This window comes from Bos mutus, chromosome 12 (assembly GCF_027580195.1).
Source record: "Bos mutus isolate GX-2022 chromosome 12, NWIPB_WYAK_1.1, whole genome shotgun sequence".
Lineage (NCBI taxonomy): Eukaryota > Metazoa > Chordata > Mammalia > Artiodactyla > Bovidae > Bos > Bos mutus.
In genome coordinates, this window is record NC_091628.1 from 12,301,899 (window position 1) to 12,322,457 (window position 20,559).

General features: G+C 40.7%; 1 protein-coding gene across 1 annotated transcript in view; it reads left to right on the forward strand.

Moving 5' to 3' along the window:
* Positions 1 to 20,559, forward strand: part of DGKH (diacylglycerol kinase eta) — a 220,788-nt gene that overhangs the window by 184,320 nt on the left and 15,909 nt on the right. The window contains 8 exon segments of the mRNA XM_070380246.1: positions 1,321 to 1,434; positions 1,916 to 1,946; positions 1,949 to 2,049; positions 2,988 to 3,151; positions 7,443 to 7,548; positions 8,547 to 8,639; positions 12,312 to 12,431; positions 13,581 to 13,689. Of these exon segments, the coding sequence (XP_070236347.1) occupies positions 1,321 to 1,434; positions 1,916 to 1,946; positions 1,949 to 2,049; positions 2,988 to 3,151; positions 7,443 to 7,548; positions 8,547 to 8,639; positions 12,312 to 12,431; positions 13,581 to 13,689 (838 nt within the window).

A 20,559-nucleotide genomic window follows, 5' to 3' on the forward strand; every position in this document is an offset into this window, starting at 1 on the left:
GGACTGATCTCCTTTAGAATAGACTGGTTGGATCTCCTTGCAGTCCAAGGGACTCTCAAGAGTCTTCTCCAACACCACAGTTCAAAGGCATCAATTCTTTGGAGCTCAGCTTTCTTCACAGTCCAACTCTCACATCCATACATGACCACTGGAAAAACTATAGCCTTGACTAGACGGACCTTTGTTGGCAAAGTAATGTCTCAGAGGCATAATTATGTATGATACAGTAAAAAGAGGGAGTAAAAGGAACAAAGTAATAGAGCTGAAATTTAAAGTTTTTAGGTTAATTTTGTGAAAATACATTTAACATCAAAGCAAAGTAAGCCCACGTGTTTTCATCTTCTGAGATTTCTTTTCATGTTCTTAAATGCCCTAAAAAATTGTAGTAAGGTATATAATAAAGCACATACAGACACCGCTTGTAACACCTTGAAAAATTTCCCTTAAAATATACCAAGTGAACCCGATTGCAATTTCCATGTTCATTACCTTTAATTTTATGAAATCTGCATCACTTTTTGAAATTTTGAAGTTTCCTGAAATTACATGCATCACTTTATTGAGATACCTGAGTTATGTATGAACAGATATTTAATACATCTTATACTAAGACGGGGCTTTCCAGGTGGCGCAGTGGTGGGCATTATCTTTACTTTTCTGAAATCTGCATCACATTCTGAAATTTTAAAGTTTCCTAAAGTTACATGCATCATTTAATTGAGATACCTGAGTTATGTATGAACAGATATTTAGTACATCTCATGCCAAGATGGGGCTTTCTGGGTGGTGCAGTGGTAAAGAATCCTCTTGCCAATGCAGGAGAAACAAGAGACGCAGATTTCATCCCTGGGTCAGGAAGATTCCCTAAGTAGGAAGTGATAATGCGCTCCAGTATTCTTGCCTGGAAAATTCCATGGACAGAGCAACCTGACGGGTTACAGTCCATGGGGTTGCAAAGAGTCAGACACGACTGAGCACAGTACACACACACACACAGACACACACACACACAGACACACACACACACACCAAGATGAATCATTTGGAAATATATTAGTTTACTCCTGTCAAGATTGCTTTATAAGAGGGGCATGAGTATTATATCCATGGGTTTTCAAACCTTTATTAAGTTTATTTTAAGCTCTCTTCAGTGATTTTGTCCTTGAAGTATCATTTGCTGATAATATTTGCTTACTTTTCTGCTTCCTATTTTTATATATTTTAAAAAATATATATGTTGCAGGGTTTACATTGCTTGGTGGGCCACTTCATTTAAACCTTAACTGTATTAGTGAAAGTGTAATGTGGTTTTTCTTTCAGATATTTGCTGCACCATCATTTGATGACAAGATCCTAGAAGTCGTTGCAATATTTGACAGCGTGCAAATGGCCGTTTCAAGGGTCATTAAACTGCAGCACCATCGAATCGCCCAGGTTGGTTTCCCTACCCAAACCTGACTTCACTACTTGTGTGCATGTGCGTGCTAAGGTGATTCAGTTGTGTCTGACTCTGTGCAACACTATGGACTGTAGCCCGCCAGCCTCCTTTCTCCATGGAATTCTCCAGGCCCAAATACTGGAGTGGGTTGCCATGCCCTCCTCCAGGGGATCTTCCCGACCCAGGGATCAGACCTGTGTCTCATAAATCTCCTGCATTGGCAGACAGGTTCTTTACCACTAATGCCAGCTGAGAAGCCCTCACCGCTTGGGCTGTTGAGAAGCTATTCCAATGACTCGTACGCTGTATATTCATCTATAAAATAATGGGCTTTCTTGTTATTCCAGTTGTTACTGTGTCATCCTATGTGGAAAAGCATAACATCCCATTCCACAGAATGGACTAAGAGTCAACTTTGAATACAACAAGATTGAGTGTCAGATGAGTTGTACTCTCAAATAACTCGCTTTGTTTCAGTGCCGTACAGTAAAGATCACTATCTTTGGTGACGAGGAGTCCCAGTGCAGGTGGACGGAGAAGCATGGGTTCAGCCTCCAGGGATTATCAAGATCGTGCACAAGAACAGAGCTCAGATGCTCACCAGGGACAGGGTACGTAACCGAAAATAAGTTCTTCTAGAGTCTGTTCAACCTGTAAAAAGTAAATTGTCATGAAAAACAGAAGCCCAGGGAAAAGATTTAAATTGTCTTTTAAGTCTGACATGTAGATCATTCTAGTTTAAAAACATGAAAAAAATATTTAGTTCTGAAAATGGTTTCTTTTTTTAGGTTTAGAGAAAAATTGAGCAGAAACTGTAGAGGATTCTGTTTCTGGTCCCACATATGTCCTCACCTCCCTGACAAGCACATGAATTCCCCTATTGTATTTCCCTATTCTGTTCCCCTTAATATCTTGGTTTAGTGTGGTACATTATTACAGCTGATGAACCACTATTGATCCATTATTATTCACTGAAGTAATAGTTTGTGTTCTCCATTCTATAGGTTTGACAAGTGTATAATCATTTGTGTCCACCGTTACAGATACATGCCCAGTAGTCTCACTGCCCTAAATATTCCTGTCCTCCTCCTCACATCCCTCCCTCCCTTATTCCAACCCCTGGCACCCCCATCTTTTTCTGTCTTGACAGTTTTGCCTTACCAGAATATGTATTCTTAATTAAGGTCACACCCATAACAAATAAGACTACAACATCCATCCGGTTTGTTATTCATACAGTAGTAAATATTGAAGCATAAGTTGAAGCTTTTTAAAAACTTTCTGATATAATGATCATCAATTACATTACTTTTTATTTGTTGTAATATATGAGAAAACTTTAAGATATCTTCTTCGTCCTTGCAATATATTTCATGAAGTGTTAGGATTAGGAAAAACTACTAGTAGTTTTAAAGCCATTTAAAGCCAATTTAAAGCCATTTAAAGCCAATTTAAAGCCATTTAAAGCCATGTGTACTATCTACATACACATTTATTTGTGTGCGTTTAGCTCTAAGCGCACAGTTCATTACGTATTGACTTTAAATAGGCCTTTGAAAGCACCCTGAAGTCTTGGGAAGATAAGCAGAAATGTGATTCGGGTAAGCCAGTTCTCCGAACGCACTTGTACATCCAGCACGCGGCGGACCTGGCCACGGAGGAAGTGTCTCAGATGCAGCTGTGCTCGCAGGCGGCCGAGGAGCTCATCACCAGGTAGGTATCCGAGCCCCGCGAGCCTTGCGGCTGCGAGGACACCGGGCGTGGCCCGTTCTGCTTTCCGTAGTTTGAATCCGTCTCTGCGGTGGTTCTGGGTCTCTGGAAGGGACGCCTCTGTTCTCCTCCATTTGCTACTTCCCTTGTGCCTCAGAAATCCCTGTTTGCCTTCATCAGTCCACTCCGACACCACGACAGGCCGGGTCTCGGACTTCCTGAAACACAAGGCAGAGCTTGCCTAATGTACACTCTTGTTATTTTGTATATTTTGTGTTTTATATATGTGTTCAGTCGCTTCCATTGTATCCAACTCTTTGCGACCCCATGGACTGTAGGCCTCCAGGCTCCTCAGGCCGTGGGGTTCTTCTGGCAAGAATACTGGAGTGGGTTGCCATTTTCTTCTCCAGGGGATCTGCCCCACCCAGAGATCGAACCCCAGTCTCCTGCATCTCCTGCATGGCAGTTGGATTCTTGACCACTGAGCCACCTGGGAAGCCCTATTTTATAGAGGGCGCTAGTGGTAAAGAACCCACATGCCAAGGCAGGAGATGTAAAAGATGTGGGTTTGATTCCTGGGTCGGGAAGATCCCCTGGAGAAGGGAATGGCAACCCACTGCAGTATTCTTGCCTGGAGAACCCGTGGACAGAGGAGCCTGGCAGGCTACAGTCCATGGGGTTGCAAGAGTCAGACACAACTGAAGCAACTTAACACATATAAAGCATATATGTATGTATTATGTATATATATTATATATATAACCCTTTTGTTATTATTTCCCCACTTTACATACAGTCTCTACTGTGTGTGTGTGCCTAGTCGCTCAGTCGTGTCTGACTCTTTGTGACCCCCAGTGGACTGTAGCCCACTAGGCTTCTCTGTTCATGAAATTCTCCAGGCAGGAGTACTGGAGTGGGTTGCCATGCCCTCCTCCAGGGGATCTGTCCCACCCAGGGATTGAACCCAGGTCTCTTGTGTCTCCTGCATTGGCAGGCGGATTCGTTACCCCTGAGCCACCCAGGAAGCCCTCTTTATACTACATTACTCACTTATATGGTGCTTTGTACTTATTAAATGTTTATAGGATATAGAAGGAAATATAAACATTAACCCTACTCCCAAGAAGAGTCAGGGGGTGGGAATGGGTGGGAACTGTCCAAAAATCTGTTTCCAATAGATACATCACGGACTTTGCCAGACCACAGAAATTAATTTTAGGAGACAGAAAGAGAAGATTTAAAAAAGAGAAAAAGTTCTGTGAACATAAAGCACATAAAAATCACTATGACCAGGATTAAACTTCAAAGATGAGGCGGGACCACAGGCATGCGTCTTCTCGCCTCTTCACCCAAATGGCATCTACCCAACGTGGGTAAGAGCTGCCTGACCAGGTCACTGTGAAGGTTAAGTGAGACCCGCCATGGGAAGTGCCCTTGGCACAGCAGGTCCGGCATATTCGGTGTTCTGTGCATGATTGCTGTTAAGTCTTCCCACACCTTCGCCTGGTCACTGATCAAAACGCTGAAATAGAAAAGAAGGAAAGCAAAGCTTAGGAGTCCGAGGAGCTAACTTGCTTCCTTTCCCCTCCCCACCCTCTCCGTCTGCTCTCTCTCACTCATTCCTTATTTTCCTCTTTAAATATGTGTTAGATGCCCAGACTGTGCTAGATGTTAGAGATATGAAAAAAGATACACACTCCCTACTGCTGGAGACCAGTATTTAACATTTTAGAATAAAGGATGATAACTGTAAGATACTGAGTAGCTTAGGAAAAAGATAAGGGAAAATTAATATTTAGCCAGCTAAATCCACATAACTGCATCTCAGCTTCTTATCCACAGACATAGTAGTTTTAAGGTAAATACATCTTAGATACTGTGAACATGTTCTGCTGACTTCAATTTACAGGATTTTTTGTGTTTTTTTTTTTCTTGGCTTTAGCGAGATACAATGGACAAATAAAAATTCTATACTGTATATTTAAAGTATGCAGTGTGATGGTTTGATATACATATATATTGTAAAATAATTAATACAATCCAGCTAATATATACATTATGGAAAGCAGTATGGAGGTTCCTTGGTTTTCTTGAAACTAAAGCATGCTCCCTTGAAACCGCAATGTTCTTCCTATATTATCATCCTGTCAATCAACCAAATATCCTTATCCAAAAAAAAAAGAGGGGACATGATTCCCCATCAGCCAGTAAATCAGGCTCACTCATCAATTTTCAGAATGTGTATTCATTTGAAAAAGCAGAAAAGTGAAAGTTGGTCTCATAGTCGGGTCCAGTTCTCTGTGACCCCAGGACTGCAGCCTCTCCTGCTCCTCTGTCCTTGGAATTCTCCAGGTAAGAATACTGGAGTGGGTGGCCATTCCCTTCTCCAGAGGATCTTCCTGACTCAGGGATCGAGCCCTGGTCTCCTGACTTGCAGCAGATTCTTTACCATCTGAGCCACCAGGGAAGCTTGCACCTAGTAGGAAATTCATTTAGCAGTTGGAAGGGTTCCCTTGATGTTGAATACTTTCTTTTGCCTTGAAAATTAGAATAACATTTTCTCATCTCTGTTCTTCCTCTTCCTCATGATTTCAAGGTTATTGATAAGGATGCTTAGGTGATGTTTGCAAGTTCCTTTGTGTCTTGGATATCTATCATATTATCCTTAAGAATTAAATTCTTCTCCTTCGCTCATGATTCAGCCATGGAGGACTCCTGTCTCTTCCTTTGTTCTTCCCTTTCTGGATTGAAGATCATTCTGCTTGAAGATGTCAGAAGCAAAAGGATTAGAATAGACGTACCTTCTTGCTTATTGCACACCTTGCTCATTTTCTAGCAGTCAGTAGAATTTCTCCTTTTTCTCTTTGACCTTTTTGCCCTGCCTTTCTAGATCCTGTCTTTCTAGGACTGTTCTTGAAGGTCTAGATTCCAGAGGACTGCGGCACAACAGGCTTTGGCGTTGGATAGAAATAGACTAAAATCCAGGCTCTATCACTGATTAGCTTTGTGTACATACTAACGCTCTCTGAGCCTCATATGTCGTCATCTGCAAAGTGGAGAAAAACCACAACTACCTGTTAGGTTGTGAACATTAAATTAGATAGTGCATATAAAGCACTTAGCATGATGATATATGTGGTAATGTTTTGGCCACCTAGTGCAAAGAGCTGACTCATTTGAAAAGACCCGGATGCTGGGAAAGATTGAAGGTGGGAGGAGGAGGGGACAACAGAGGATAAGATGGTTGGATGGCATCACTGACTCAATGGACATGAGTTTGGGTAAACTCCCGGAGTTGGTGATGGACAGGGAGACCTGGCGTGCTGCAGTCCATGGGGTTGCAAAGAGTCGGACACAACTGAGTGACTGAACTGAACTGACTGAATCTGTTGTAACTGTGCCTGGTTAAACTTCCAGTGAATAAAAGATGTGTCTACACTCTACATTTGGGACCCCTCTCAACTTTCCAGCGATAATGCAAAATGAAGTGTTACTGTATCTTGTGCTTCCAAGTAGCACCTCAGTATGCGTATCTCTGATGCTAGGCCTAACGTCTTTTTCAATTTAATTAATTTATTTTTGGCTGCACTGGGTGTTCGTTGCTGCCCACGGACTCTCCAGTTGCAGTGAGCAGGGGCTCCTCTTTGTTGCAGCGTACAGGCGTCTCGTTGCGGCGGCTTCTCTCGTGGAGCGCAGGCTCTAGGGTGCGCGGGCTTCAGTAGTTGTGGCACTTGGGCTTGATTGACTGCCCCAAGGCATGAGGAATCTCCCCAGACCAGGGATCAAACCTGTGTTTGATATGCATTGGCAGGCAGATTCTTAACCACCTGGAGAGTCCATAGGCCTAACTTTTTATATAAAAGATTTGGGGCTTGGTATTTTTTGTTTCCTGGTGGCTCGGATGGTAAAGAATCTGCCTGCAATGTGGGCTACCCGGGTTCGATCCCTGCATCGAATCCGGGATCCCCTGGAGGAGGGCATGGCACCCCACTCAAGTATTCTTGCCTGGGAAATCCCATGGACAGAGAGCCTAGCGGCCTCAGTCCATGGGGTCACAAAGAGTCAGAAATGATTGAGCGCCTAACACATACACACATTTTTTGTTGCAGTAGAGTTTGAATTTTGTAAATCTACCCTGTGCCATTTATAATTGAGCAGTTATTAAAAAAAATTTTCCCTTTCGTGATTTTTTTTTTTTTTTTTTACTTGTTTTATTCTACCATTTCTACACTTCAGAAAACTCAAGTAGTGCTCAGAAGAGTGGTGTGTTCATGGGTCTTGTTTCTGCCTCCAGGATCTGCGATGCGGCCACCATCCACTGTCTATTGGAGCAGGAGCTGGCCCACGCGGTGAACGCCTGCTCCCACGCCCTGAACAAAGCCAACCCACGCTTCCCAGAGGTGAGGAGCTAATGGTAAATGCCCATTCCGCACATTTTTTGGTGTTACGTACAGAGGTTGATACTTTAAACATGCCTCATGCTTTGAAAGAAAACAGTATATGAGTCTCTACTGAAAGCTTACCCTTCACTTATGACCAGAGTTTTCTTGATTTTCCTTTCCTGCCACCGTTTTCCCACTCCTGCTCTTAAGTTCACATCACTTTTTTTCTGTTTTGCTTTGACTCACTTGGCACCCTACCATCTTCCTTGTACTCCTTGTCCTTTTAAGTACCCACCATTCCTCTTTTTTACCTTCTCCCCTGCACCTTTCATACAGGGCACACCTAGGTATCATGCGTTTAACTAGAACTGATCACTTGGTGTTGAAGCTGTCCACTGAAATAATTCATCATTTTGTTTTACTGCATCAGTAAATTTGGTCAGTTTTCTAATATAGAAGTTACAACAGGTGGATAGAATCTGACTCTTGAAGTTATATTCACTTGCCAAGTGATACATGGCATTGTTTTTATCCTTTCAATTATTTAGTTGAAGTTGCCTAAGTGAGTGTAAAAAGAAGTGTTCATCCTCAAGATGAAAGTCTAAAAATCAGTCTGGTTGGTTGGAACTAATGAAAGTGAAATTCAATGGATAGAGCTAATATGATCAGATAATGCCCCTTTTAAGACATAAGTTTCTTTGACTTAATTTTTGTGGGAACATGTGTCTTCTGTCACCAGCATATATAGGCTTGTGTGCCCGAGATGTGTTTCTGTGTGTTTACTATAGTCAGCGTATTCTTTTGGTTCTGTGCTGTAAGATGTAGAAGAGGTAATCCTGCTAACAAATGTGAATGTGAAATTTTGCAGTTACAAGAGCATTTTGGCAGATTTTTTAAAAGATTTGCAATGTGAATTTAAATCAGAAAGATAAAATGTACTCTCTGATGACTGAATCCCAGTTTAATACAGAACTACTTGTCTTTGATGTCTCTGTTTGTTTGTTTTTTTCTCCTAGAGTCTTACAAGAGACACTGCCACTGAAATAGCCATCAATGTGAAGGCCCTATATAACGAAACAGAATCTTTACTAGTGGGCAGGGTTCCTTTGGTAAGGAAAAGAAATGATGGATAACATCAGAATGATGATAAATGTATGGTTCTTGCCTTCATTTGGGAGCATGCATTCACCAGATTCTAATGCACAGGCAGGCTCTGGCCCCCATCTCTAGAGCTTCCTTTTCACCTCGCTTTTGCTTTCAAGAAACTATACGGCTGTGCCTGGGAGTACACTTCAGGCTAACAGGAGTAGAGGGCTTCCCTCATAGCTCAGTCAGGAAAGAATCTGCCTGCAATGCAGGAAACCCGGGTTTGATCCTTGGGTGGAGAACATCCCCTGGAGAAGGAAATGGCAACCCACTCCAGTATTTTTGCCTGGAGAATCCCATGGACAGAGGAGCCTGATGGGTTACAGTCCATGGGGTCACAAAGAGTCAGAGACGACCTTGAAACTAAACCACAGCAGGAGTAGAGCTTCCCTGTCATCATGTCTTTATATAATCCTGCTCTCCCCAGTCAGCTTTGAGAATCTTGGGCTTTACAGACAGTGAGACCTTCTTCAAGGACTTGTTCACCCATGAATGCAGAAAAGTAGAGGAGGTCTTGTGTCTCCGAAATTAACCTTTGAAATACAATTGTTACTGTTTTCTAGATTGGCTTAGATGATGCTTTCTAGACTTGGTGTGTCCAGAACTAAATTTCAGGAACTAGACCTAGCCCTGGATTAACTCAAGATTTGTGCTGGAAATCGAGTTGAGGCCAAGTGTGAATCAGACCACAGTCCTTGGACCTCAAGCATAAGTGCTAGGATTCTGTAAATGTTTCTGTCTGGTTTGCCAAGAATCCTTCCCTTGCTGGCTTTTCCTCCCTCACCCTGGAAATGTTCTAGCGTTGGGTCTGTTCGCCACCTAGTGTTCAATTTTAGGTTATTCACACATGCTGTTGTAAATGTAGAAAGCCTAATGTATTAGCTATTTTTAAATTCCTTGTAACAGTTTTCATTAATTGATAGATGAGGTGATAATCTTAAAACATTTCTGTTTACTATAATTTTATCTCTTGCTGGGGAAAATTTATACATCTAAATAAAAGTGAGAATAAAAATCATAGTATCTGGCATAGTGAAAGAATGAGAGAGGTGATTGGAGGTGATTGGCTGCTGTCCAGAAGAATATTGCCATTGAAGCATCCTTTGCTCTGAGAAGAGAATCTTAAAGGCTGCATGAATCAATTGGTTTTACCCATTTCCAAGGGAAACTCAAGAGTGACTTCCTTGGGGCAAGAGGTGGCTGCCTCTGCTATGGTCGTGAATAGAAACTTTTAGGAAGAAATATTGGATATATCTTTTGATAAAACCAATAGGAAAATCATCTTGGTTATTCTTGACACTTATATTTTTAACCAAAATCTTCTTGCTGCTCTTCTAAAATTAGTCCTATAGGAAATCCAGCAAGTCATGACCTCAGTACCAATTACTAGATGAAGGACATGTATTTTTTTTATGTTATTTGAAATATATTTAAGATAATTGCTGATCGAGAAGAACTAGAAGCATAACTTATTTTATATTTTAGCTCTCTATACTGAAAGTACCCATTGAGTATTACTTGGTTAATATTAATCAATTATATTTTGTTAATATAGGATTCTTATGCACTTTTAATTCTTCTGTCATAGTCAAACATGGATGTTTGGCTTGAAAATGTACATCAGTGAAATTTTTATTTTTTGACTGTACTGCACCGCTTGTGAAATCTTAGTTCCCTGACTGTGGATCAAACCTTGGTCCACGGCAGTGAAAGGATACGTCCTAACCACTGGCCCATCAGGGAATTCCCCTTTACCAGTGGATGATTTTTAAATGTTTGGCAATATTGATATCAAAATAAAAAACCAATCATATTTGAGAGCAGCTAAGTTACACTCTTTATTTTGCTTATAGAATGAATATAGCCAATGCAGGAGACATAAGAGAAATAGGTTCAATCGCTGGGTCAGGAAGATCCCTTGGAGGAGAGCATGGCAACCCACTCCAGTATTCTTGCCTGCAGAATCCCATGGATAGAGGAGCCTAGCGGGCTGCAGTCCACAGGGTCACAAAGAATCAGATGCAACTGAAGCCACTTATTAGCACATAGCACACACAATGACTATTTTATCAGTTTTATAAGACATACATACTTAGACTAAAATAAAAGTGATAACTTTATATGATATGGTGGAGAATTTCTGTATTTTTATTAGCTTCTAGAAATACTAGAATTTGCATAACAGAGGGGAATTGAGAGCATTTGAAGAACAGAGGGGAAAAAATAATGTCCATAAAAAATAATAATAATATTCTCTCTAAACTTTCAGTTTAAAATCTTGTCAACCAGAACTTTACTGGTGTTCCAGTGGTTAAGACTACACTTCCCCTGCAGCGGGTGTGAGTTCCATCCCTGTTTGGGGAACTAAGATCTTGCATGCTTTGCAGTGTGACCAAAATAAATAAATTCAATCCCCGTGAACCTATATATAGGTACTGTACAATTTTGACATCATTTATCAAAGTTCGATTTGCCAGAAGAGATCCTCGAAATTGTGTAGTCATGTTCTACTATTTACCAGCTGGGCCACAAGGGAAGCCCAAGAACACTGGAGTGGGTAGTCTGTCCCTTTTCCAGCGGATTTTCCCGAGCCAGGAATTGAACCAGGGTCTTCTGCATTGCAGGCAGATTCTTTATCAACTGAGCTATCAGGGAAGCCCAAGAAGGAAACTAAGACTCCTCAAATCAATTCATCATCCCTTGGGGGCATAGTTAGTAACAAGGCCAAGGCTAGAATTCAGCGCCTCCCAATTCTGCTTGTAGCAGTGTTGATTTCACCTTTATTTATTTATCGAATTTGTGACTTTTAATAACTGCTTTACGGACTTCCCTGGTGGTCCAGTGGTTAAGATTCCAAGCTCCTAATGCAGTGGGCTGGGGTTTGATCCCTGGTCAAGGAACTGTTCCCCATGCTGCCCCGTGTAGCCAAAAAATTTTAAAAAATAGTGATGATAAGTGCTTTAAATGAATGGGCAAGAGGTGACCAGTTAAATTCTCTTTAAAGTTTCCAAATCTTCTTCCAGTTTACAAGCCATTTAGCTTTTCCTGATTTGTACAACAGCTTTTTTATCACCAATTTTTCTGAGATCCATAGGCTTTTTTCCTCCTAAAGTTATTATTTTAGTTATTATTTTATTAATCTTTACCCAAAAGATTTTTGTGGCAGGTGATTCTTCTTATGTGACATGTTTTTGACCAATTTGAAATATCATTATTTGTTTACACCATAGCCTATGTAAATAAAAATGATTTTTTGCTACAAATAAGTTAAAATGATAAGATTATTCACTATGTCAAGGCAGATGGGATGCAAGGATAAGAAGGAAGAAGAGATTTGCATAGGAAAAAACCACCAATAGCAATAGTGTTTGCTGTGAAATTATTTAAGTCACACTAGTTGCTTATACTACCTTTTGGAAGTGAGGATAAATCTATGCAAATTTGCTTAAGTGAAGTCAGTATAAAATAATTTGTTCTTTTTTCTCTATTCCTTTGTGTTAAAACCAACAACACTCTGTCTCGTCTCACAAGAGGTGAGGATGTTCAGTGTCAGTGAAATAGTTTATTCTGTTTGAGGGTTTGAGGTTGGTCTCTAAGGCTTGTTTTATCTCGGTTTTTAATCTGCTGTTAAATAGCAATTGGAATCTCCACATGAAGAGCGAGTATCCAATGCCTTACATTCCGTGGAAGTGGAGCTACAGAAGTTAACAGAGATTCCATGGCTTTATTATATCTTACACCCGAATGAGGATGAGGTATGTAACATTCAACCTGTTTATAAATGTGTGCGCTTTGTGACAATAGAATTTGAACACACCTTTTGAAAAAAGAAATGTTCAGGAGGAAATACATTTTAAATATCGCCATCCTCCCCTATCTGCAGGAAATACATTCTAAGACCCACGGGACCCCTGGAACCTCAGGACCAAACCCTACATGTACTATGCTCTTCCTCACACACACACATACCTAGGATAAAGTTGAGTTTATAAATTAGGCACAGCAAGACATGAACAACAGCAATAATAAAATAGAGCAATTATAACGATCAATGCACTGTAACAAAAGTTATGTGAGTGTGGTCCGTCTCTCAAAATATCTTCCTGTACAGGTGTCATGCCTCTTCCAAATTGGCTGAGCAAGTCTCACGCACTGTGGCCATAACCTTTGCAATCTGAGATGTAACAGCAAAACTAGCGTGAATTTTTTCTTCCTTCTTCACAGTTTCACAGACTGAAGATACATTCTTACCGTAGATCTTAGCCAGCTCAGCATACAATTTTTTTTTCCTTATTAAGAACTCTGGTCTTTTCATTAAAGGAAGCGTTTTACAGCTTCTCTTTAGCATATGTGAGTTGCCAGCATCACTACTTTTATTCTCTGGCACCATTATTAAGTAAAATAAGGTGACTTGAACACAAGCACCGTGATACCACAACACCTGGTCAGATAACTCAGATTGGTTATGAAGGGACTCACAGACGGGATGGATGAGGATGGCTCAAGACTTCATCATGCTGCTCAGAGAAGGGTACAACTTAAAACTTGTACGGATTGTTTATTTCTGGAATTTTCATGTAGTATTTTCAGAATGAGGTTGACGGCAGGTAACAGAAGCCATGGAAAGGGGAACCACACTACTGTCCTGGTCGGGGAGACTACTGTCCTCCTTTCGAATGCACTTTTCTTGAGCAAATGAGAAAAAGCTTTTATGTGAACAAAGTCATCTTGCAGGAATCAGTACATTTTCAGGAGTATACAACACCATGAACTTCTGGGGAGGGAGTTATCACTCCAACAATGTTCTGTGTGTATAACCTCTTCCTCTGTTATCTCTGCTGTCAGAGTGGGTTTTTCTTCTCTTAATATCCTGAGAAAATTCTTTCCTTGATCGACTCAAACAGGAGCCCCCCATGGATTGCACCAAGAGAAATAGCAGAAGCACGGTATTTCGTATTGTGCCCAAATTCAAAAAGGAGAAGGTTCAGAAGCAGAAGACAAGTTCACAGCCTGGTAGGTGATCCACACGGAAAGGGAAAGTATAATGTTATGAAAAAAATAACGGATTAACGTGATATCATTGAGGGGATGAGAATGAGCTGAGATTAGAGAGTGATAATCATTGTACTACATTATGGATGTACTCATAAATAGCTTTTATGGATGTACTTATAAATAGCATTTATGCTATTGAATCATACACTATAAAATGGTTTAAATAGTGAATTTCATTTTATGTTCACTTTACCATCATACAAAAAAATCATAGCACACCTAAAATAAGTCCCGTTGTGAGTAGGAGTCTGTAGTCGTGAAGCACACAAGACTACGAAGTGGTTGCTGATTTGTTTCTACTTCATTGTGTAAACGTCAGCACCTCTGTTTGCTGGCTCTTCATCTTGCTCAACAGCAGTTCAACGCCTATAATTTGTTTTCCTTCTTTAGCATGCACAATCTACCTCATTTTGACAAACGGAACATAGAAACTTTCGCTTAATCCTTTAACTTGCCACGTGTATTTCCCACCTCAAGTTATATATTCTGTTCCTCCTCGTTTAAGGACTTAGAACGCTGTTTCAGCTCATTAATAACAATTCACTGTGACGCTTGTATTCTCAAGCAAAGATTAAACTCTTTCTTGGATATTCTTTCAAATTGCCTTTTCACCTTTCCCTAGAGATCAAATTTAGTCCTGTAATACTGCTGAAGACCTTCAAGTTCTATGTATATGATGGTAGATGTCTTAATTTATCAAATAATTTTATAACTCTTCTGAGTTAACCATCTCATACTAAAAAGTGATATATAACCTTATTTTTGATAATGCACAGAGCAGCTGTTGAAGAGCATTTTAAAACCAAATGTGGCAAACAGGGAAACTTTTTATTAAGCTAATCAATGTTGGGTAAAACGTATGAAAGAGGATACATACAGTAAAATAACCCAATTAATCTTGGAAAGCAGTGTTGACAGTTTTTAGACAATGTTAAGTTGATTTAACAAGACACTTATTGCATAATTGTACTTCCCAGGTAGCGCTGCTGCTGCTAAGTCGCTTCAGTCGTGTCCGACTCTGTGGGACCCCATAGACGGCAGCCTGCCAGGCTCTGCCGTCCCTGGGATTCTCCAGGCAAGCACACTGGAGTGGGTTGCCACTTCCTTTTCCAATGCATGAAAGCGAAAAGTGAAAGTGAAGTCGCTCAGGTGGTGCTAGTGGTTAAGAACCCACCTTCCAATGCAGGAGACATAAGAGACATGGGTTCGATCCCTGGGTCGGGAAGATCTTCTAGAGGGGAACACAACAACCCACTCCAGTGTTTTTGCCTGGAGGATCCCATGGACAGAGGACCCTGGCGGGCTACAGTCCATGGGATCGAAAAGAGTCGGACACGACTGAAGCGATTAGCATGCACGCAAGCCTTGCATAATTATTAGCACGCAAGCATTGCGTGATTGTCTGTAATGGGTATCATCAATAGAATAGAACCAATAAAGGCATCTGAGAACCAATGAAGGTCTTGAAGTTGGCAAGACCTGAAGCGGAAGTTTGTGTAAAATTATATCCTGTGTCAGATTTGAAATTTTTATTAGCATTGGTAGCTCAACTATAATAAGTTTCGTATATGATCGTAAGGAAATCGTCAGAGTTTATTTAGACCTTGTACTGCTGATCCCAATTATGAGGAACACATTTTTATACACATTGTGTAGTTTGCATGGCTTTAAGGAGGAAATTGAGCTAAAGCGAAAGGCTCAAGTGCACAGCAGTGAATGTCTTTGTAGAGTCAGAACCTCAAGTTGACTGGCAGTCTGAAACTTGCATGGGAAAAAGCGGAGTTGTAGTTTTGTTGAGACAGTACCTTGAACCTTTCCCTTTGCTGGCACTGCCGCTGTACTCTGTTTTGCATCTTCTTTGGCCAACCTGTGCTTTGTAATGCATTGAGCATGTAGAAATTAAGGGGGTTTTGCTCTTAACTTTGGTAGTTCAGAAATGGGGCACAGAGGAAGTTGCTGCTTGGCTGGATCTGCTCAATTTGGGAGAGTACAAAGAAATCTTCATCCGCCATGACATCAGAGGGGCTGAACTTTTGCATCTGGAAAGGCGAGATCTTAAGGTATTTCCTTTGTGCTACTCTTCTGTTCTTAAATTTTTTTCTTGCAAAACAGACTCCTTTCTGCTGCACCCTTCAGTTCTGCGCTTGCAGCTTGGCTCATGGTATGCGTATGTAATCTATATAATATGCATTGTTCTGTGGCCTGAGTTCCTTATGTGCTTTTGAAAAGAGAAAGTCAGTAATATTTTTCTGTCAGAATCATTGTCGGACAGTTATAGCTAAAGCTTAGCATGAACTTAGTAATTTTTCTTTGTGTCCATTGGCATGGCTGTGCTAATATTTCCAAATGGATCACGTTTCCATCAGTTCATTTTTTTGAATCAACATGAAAGGTGATATTTGTTGCTTAAAATGACTGAAAATATCTACTAAAAAGTTCAAACAACTAAAATTCATTCAAAATGCCAACAACAAGGCCTTCCTGATATAGGGAACTAGATGAGAGACTTATAGCAGTGGCTACTTAGAATTCTATGATTTGGTTGTGTTTCTGAATTGACCTTTCAGAGGTCACATGAACAACTACACAAATTCAAGTTTCCTTTCCATGGCTTTATTATTGAAATTGTATTCTTCCCCCAAATAAACGTATTTTCCTTTTTAGTGAATGAAGTAAAAATTATGCCTTGTTTTTGCTAGAGAGGTTCTCAAAACTTATTTGTCTTTTATGACAGGGAAGAAAAATTATGAATTCATGGTCTGCAGCAATTCCCTTTTCCTCTTTGAGTGGACACTCAACCACAGAAATGGCCAAAGTAGCATATTCTGTCCCAGAGTTAAAAGTAGCATTCTGTCATATTATATTTTCTTGCCACATACTGCCATTTAAAAATTCCAAGAGTGATTCATTAAGCCAGTGATAAAGCCTTCAACATTTGATGGATTGATTCCTTTCCTAATCACCTGGTTCTAAAATGCATAAAATTATGAGACAGTAAATTCCTAATAAATTCATGAACAGCTGTGCCTTTATCTAAAAATATGTTAGTAGAGACTTTTAAACCCAAATCGGTAATATAAAGTATATTATACCTAAACATTGGCACTTCCCCAGGTGGTACTAGTGGTAAAGAACCCACTTGCCAATGCAGGGGATGTAAGAGACGTGGGTTCGATCTGTGGGTCAGAAGATCCCCTGGAGGAGGGCATGGTGACTCACTCCAGTGTTCTTGCCTGGAGAATCCCATGAAAAGAGGAGCCTGGTGGGTTATAGTCCATAAGGTCACAAAAATTCAGACAGGACTGAAGTGGTTTAGCATGCACACATGCACACATAACTAAACATTATACCTAAAGACATATACCTAGACATTTTTAGCCAGAAGAATAATAAAATAATAGATTAACTAATTACCTTAGTTGAAAGTCCCAAATCTGGAACATAGCAAAATATATAGAATATATAGTATTAGAGTAAAAATTGACTTCAGCACTTGGAATGAATACACCAAAAAGTAAATGTAGAAGACCATTACATGTAACATATTTGTGTAGCTTCTGATATCCTCAACAGGCAGCAATATTTATTGAATAGCTAGTGATGAATGGGCTTCCCTGGTGGCTCAGAGGGTAAAGAATCTGCCTGCAAAGCAGAAGACCCAGGTTTGATCCCTGGGTTGGGAAGATCCCCTGGAGAAGGAAATGGCAATGCACTCCAGTATTCTTGCCTGGAGAATCCCATGGAGAGAGGAGCCTGGCGGGCTACAGCTCATAGGGTTGCAAAGAGTCAGGCACAACTGAGCGACTAACACATACATATGTACATACTGATGAATATATTATTTTCTTCTCTAGGTAGCATCTGCCCTCTAGAAGCTTGCATTTCACTTGCCATGAATAAGCATACATTGAAGGAAAAAACTTTGTCTATATATAATATATGTATTATAAACATACACAAACATACATAAACATAACACATGCACACAATGAGTGATAATATTTGCAGAACAAAAAAACAAAGCTCACATATAAAAGTTAAAGTTAGACTGATAGAACCCGGCTGGGAAAATCAATAAGAGTACAAAGGAGGTGATGAAGAATTATGTTAGTAAAATTTTTATTTAGCATGAGACTTTTGTTTTTATTTTTAGGGCAAATGACATTCTTTCCCTTAAAACTTTGCTTTCAGAAATTTGTATTGACATAGTCAGTTTTTGGTTCTAAAACAGAGTATAGGGCAATGGGAAGGGTAGTAATTTTACAGAGTCTTCAGTGGGACAAAACCAAGCCAGAAATGAGCTCACCTCGTTCTCTGTCGTTGGAGCTTTAAGAGGGAGCAGACCCTTTAGAGGAAAGTCTCTGAATGTTGGTGAAGGGTTATCTACTCCCTAGGTAACCATATCCATTTCCATGACTTCAGATACTGTGCATGGATATATCATCGGTTCACACAGTTCTACTTCTAGCCCTGACCTCGTTTGTAAAGTCTAGGATCGTATCACCAAGTCTGCTTGCCACTAGGCCACAACACAGACTATCAGTCTTAAAGTGTCCACAACCAAACTTTTGCAGTCCTGTCCTCCTCCTATTCTGCCCCTTCTCCTGTGGTCTGTTATCTTAGCAACTCAGGGACCTGAGCCAGAGAAACCCAGGGTCACATTTAGCACCTTCCTTTTCCTTATCCTTCCCCCGTGCCTCATTAGACCATCACAAAGTAGTTTGATTTTAATCTCCCTTTAGTTTTCTTTCTCCTTTCCACAACCCTTCCTCTTGCCTCTGTAAGGTCAGTAGCTTCCTCATTGGCCCACCCACTGACACTCTTGCCCTCTCATCTATTATCATTGCAACTAGAGTGATGCTTTGTGTGTGTGTGTGTGTTAGTCGCTCAGTCTTGTCTGCCTCTTTGTAACCCCATGGACTGTAGCCCACCAGGCTCCTCTGTCTGTGGGATTCTCCAGGCAAGAATACTGGAGTGGGCTGCCATTCCCTTCTCCATCGGCTCTTTCCAACCCAGGGATTGAACTCAGGTATCCCACACTGCAGGCGGATTCTTTACCATCTGAGCCACCAGGGAAGCCCAGAATGATGCTTTAACAACATCAGGTATATCACTCATCTGCTTAAAACCTTTTGGTGGCTTCCCATTTCAATCCCAATAAAGACTCAGCATCTATGGGACACCCACAAAGTTCTGCCTATGTATTTAACCTGCTGTGGGGCCACTGACCCTTTGGGGACATACTCTTCCAATCTGGCCGTGCTTCATTGATTTAAAAATATGAAACTCTCACGTCAGGGGTATAACCTCTGAAGGTGTGCTTCTTACCTACCTGCCACTTGGCTAGCTGTTGCTCAGATCTTGGCTCAACTGGAGGTAGCAATGTGACAGTCTAAAGGTGGGAAAGGGAAGATATTTCTAATGTGCTGTAACAGACAAACCGATTGCAGCAGTTTCTCTCCTGGAAGCCAGCAGAAAGCAGTGAGGGATACCAAAGAAAGTAGGGCTTCTCGGGTGGCACAGTGGTGAAGCATCCGCCTGCCAGGGCAGGAGACATGAGAGACTCGGGTTCCACCCCTGGATTGGGACGATCCCTTGAAACAGGAAATGACAACCCGCTCCAGTATTCTTTTCGGAAAAAATCCCATGGACAGAGGAGCCTGGTGGGCTGCAGTCCAGCAGGTCTCAAGAGTCAGACATGACTGAGCGACTGAGTGCACACACACACACACCCCCCAAAGAAAGTGGTGAAGACACGGGGGGATTGTTTGGCTGGTGTTTTGTTTTCTCCATTTGGAAAGTTGTTTATGAGTGGGCCAAAGGATAACAGTAGCTACAAAGCATGCCTCTGCAAAGTTAAAGCTCTTCTTCCAAAGAAAGAAAAAGTCAACACTAATGAATATGATCTCATGGCATAACTTTATCACAGCCTGATTCCTAGAAGACATGAATGTGTTGAACTCAAACTAAAGAAAATATAGCTAAGAAGTTAGTGTAACTCTAGGGAAAACATTCATCTCATGACTCCAAAAATAATTATGAGTAGAGTCTGCTTTTCTCAACGAAGCTTTTACTCTTGAGAATATAGTATGCCTATGGCCTAAGATAAAATATTTGATATTAAATATCTTTCTTAATCAGATAACTACATTATCACAAAATATAAAGAATACCTACCTATTCCACTCAAATCAAATGCATCTGCATTTCTATCTTCCTTTAAGGTTTGGCCTTGTTTTAAGTTTGCTGTTTTAGCACACACTCAGGAGTTGGGTAGTTGATGTAAGACTAGTCTTGGATGACCTGGTGTCACATGAGCAGATGTTTTTCAGGATCAATCAGGATCAATATTGTTAAAAACATTACCCTGAAGTTATCTCAGGCTCAAAAAGAGCACTCACTTTGGAAAGATTATTTTCGGGAAAGATGCTGAATCCTCAGTAGCATTGGTGCTATAGAATTCAGAGAGTTCATAAAGTATTTGGGGGAGATTGAGAGAACGTGTGTGTGTGTGTGTGTGTCTTCTCAGACAAATAATCTTGTGATACCTTATAATCCTACTTTTGAGACTGCTTTGAAAGTCATCTTTTTACTTATTTTCAGATATTCCACACTCTGTTTTGTGAAGAAATTGACTTCACATACTGGCAAATACACTATGGCCATTAAGCTTTAAGAAGCGGTCGGGAGTAGAGATCTTCACCATCTGTTTTAGTTTTTCAGACAGTAAATATTATGGCTATCTTGAATGCATCTCCTTTATCCATGCAACAAGCATTCGTTTGCCAAGTGCCTGCTCTATGCTGCACACTCAGCAGTCACTATTCA